Source organism: Penaeus monodon, chromosome 33 (assembly GCF_015228065.2).
Source record: "Penaeus monodon isolate SGIC_2016 chromosome 33, NSTDA_Pmon_1, whole genome shotgun sequence".
NCBI lineage: Eukaryota > Metazoa > Arthropoda > Malacostraca > Decapoda > Penaeidae > Penaeus > Penaeus monodon.
In genome coordinates, this window is record NC_051418.1 from 5,666,444 (window position 1) to 5,667,980 (window position 1,537).

General features: G+C 43.4%; 1 protein-coding gene across 1 annotated transcript in view; it reads right to left on the reverse strand.

Moving 5' to 3' along the window:
- LOC119593958 (cathepsin D-like) overlaps window positions 1-1,537 on the reverse strand; it is a gene marked incomplete at its 3' end in the record, with an annotated part of 10,246 nt that overhangs the window by 7,099 nt on the left and 1,610 nt on the right. Inside the window, 3 exon segments of the mRNA XM_037942977.1 lie at window positions 69-268; window positions 564-682; window positions 1,082-1,205. Of these exon segments, the coding sequence (XP_037798905.1) occupies window positions 69-268; window positions 564-682; window positions 1,082-1,205 (443 nt within the window).

The following is a 1,537-nucleotide window of genomic DNA, read 5'->3' on the forward strand; positions in this document are numbered from 1 at the left end:
ACTGACTAATTGATATAGATTCTACCTCTCCTTTGCCTGTCGATCTATCCACCTCCGGAGCAGCTCACCTGTTGAAGTAGAAGGAGAAGACGGGCGCGTCGACCTCGCCCAGGGCGTAGAGCGTGGTAAAGACGGGCGGGATGCCCAGGACGGCTATCTCCGGGAACGCCATGCCCAGGATCCCGTCGAAGGAGGCCGCCACGAAGGTCAGGGACGGTTCCTTCACGGCCTCCGCGAAGCCCTGGTCTCGCGCGACTAAACCGCCCATCTGGAGGAGGTAGAGGAGGACGGGGTGGGTTGAGCGGGGTGAGGTAGGGTGGGTTAGGGTGAGATAGGATGAGCTGGGTTAATGGACGTTCCCTTAAGTAAGAGAAGAGTTTGAGTAAGTTTTTGGTGAGACTAAAAGCATGGTTTTGGTTCGGCGACTGCGACCGTAAAACGAATCGTCAATTTTACCACGTTTTGAGGCATTGGTATAACCATGGTAAATCGGTATGGTTTATATCCTAGTAAAATAAACACAAAAACAGACTCATAGAGCTCTATTGAGAAATCTCGCTTACGTCCACGTTGTCCAAGGACACGTAGCCCTCTAGCGAACCTGTCCCGTAGTGTAGCACAAAATCGCTACCGTTCGCTACGTACGTCGAGGAGGCGCCGTGGTCATACTGATTGTGGAATTCTGGAAGTTGGGTCTGTTTACTTCAACACTTGCCAAGATTTTGTTTTGATTTTAATAATAGCTAATGTCACAACTTTCGATTAAGGTAGTTTAAGTTTGTTTTTTTCTCTAGTGTTTAGATATGCTATTTTATCATGGCAATATTATGGCAGAGGTATTGCATTGTCAGGACGTATAACGGCATATAAATCCCCCTGATTTTTGTCGTTGTTTTTTCATCTTTTTTAGAAGTGACCAAATCCTCTACGATGCGGCTTTAGGCGAATCCACAAAACAGAAAAAGAATGAGCAACAACAAGCCCGTAACTAACTACACACAAAAAAAATAATAATAATAAATAAATAAATAGAAAACACCCAGTTCCCTAGAGACATTTTAAACGAATATCTCGAACTTACGGCATGCAATATTGATGACAGAGCAGTCCTTGGAGGGCACCCACAGGTTAGACGACCCGGTATCGAAAACCACTTTGAAATACTGCAAGGGCGTGCCCACGCCTATCCAGCCGTAGTACTGTGCCTGTGGAAGAGGAGGGTGGCGTTGTGTTAGAAAGAAATACATGAAGATTTAAATTCCTTCTGGAGAATATTTTCATCAGTATGGATAGGTTATATCAAGAGATTGATATGCAAATGCGTCGATAGATATCTGTCAAAAGTCGTTATCCTAGGTATTGTAATGCCTATTATAAAAGTATAGTCGTTATGCTACTACTATTATCATTACTAGATATATCAGTGAGGATAATAAGACTGACAACTATTTTCTGTTTAGACACTAAAAAAGATACCTTTTGCCATCAAACCGAAAGTGACTAACTCGTTTTAGTCATCAGATAAAACTCGAAAAAA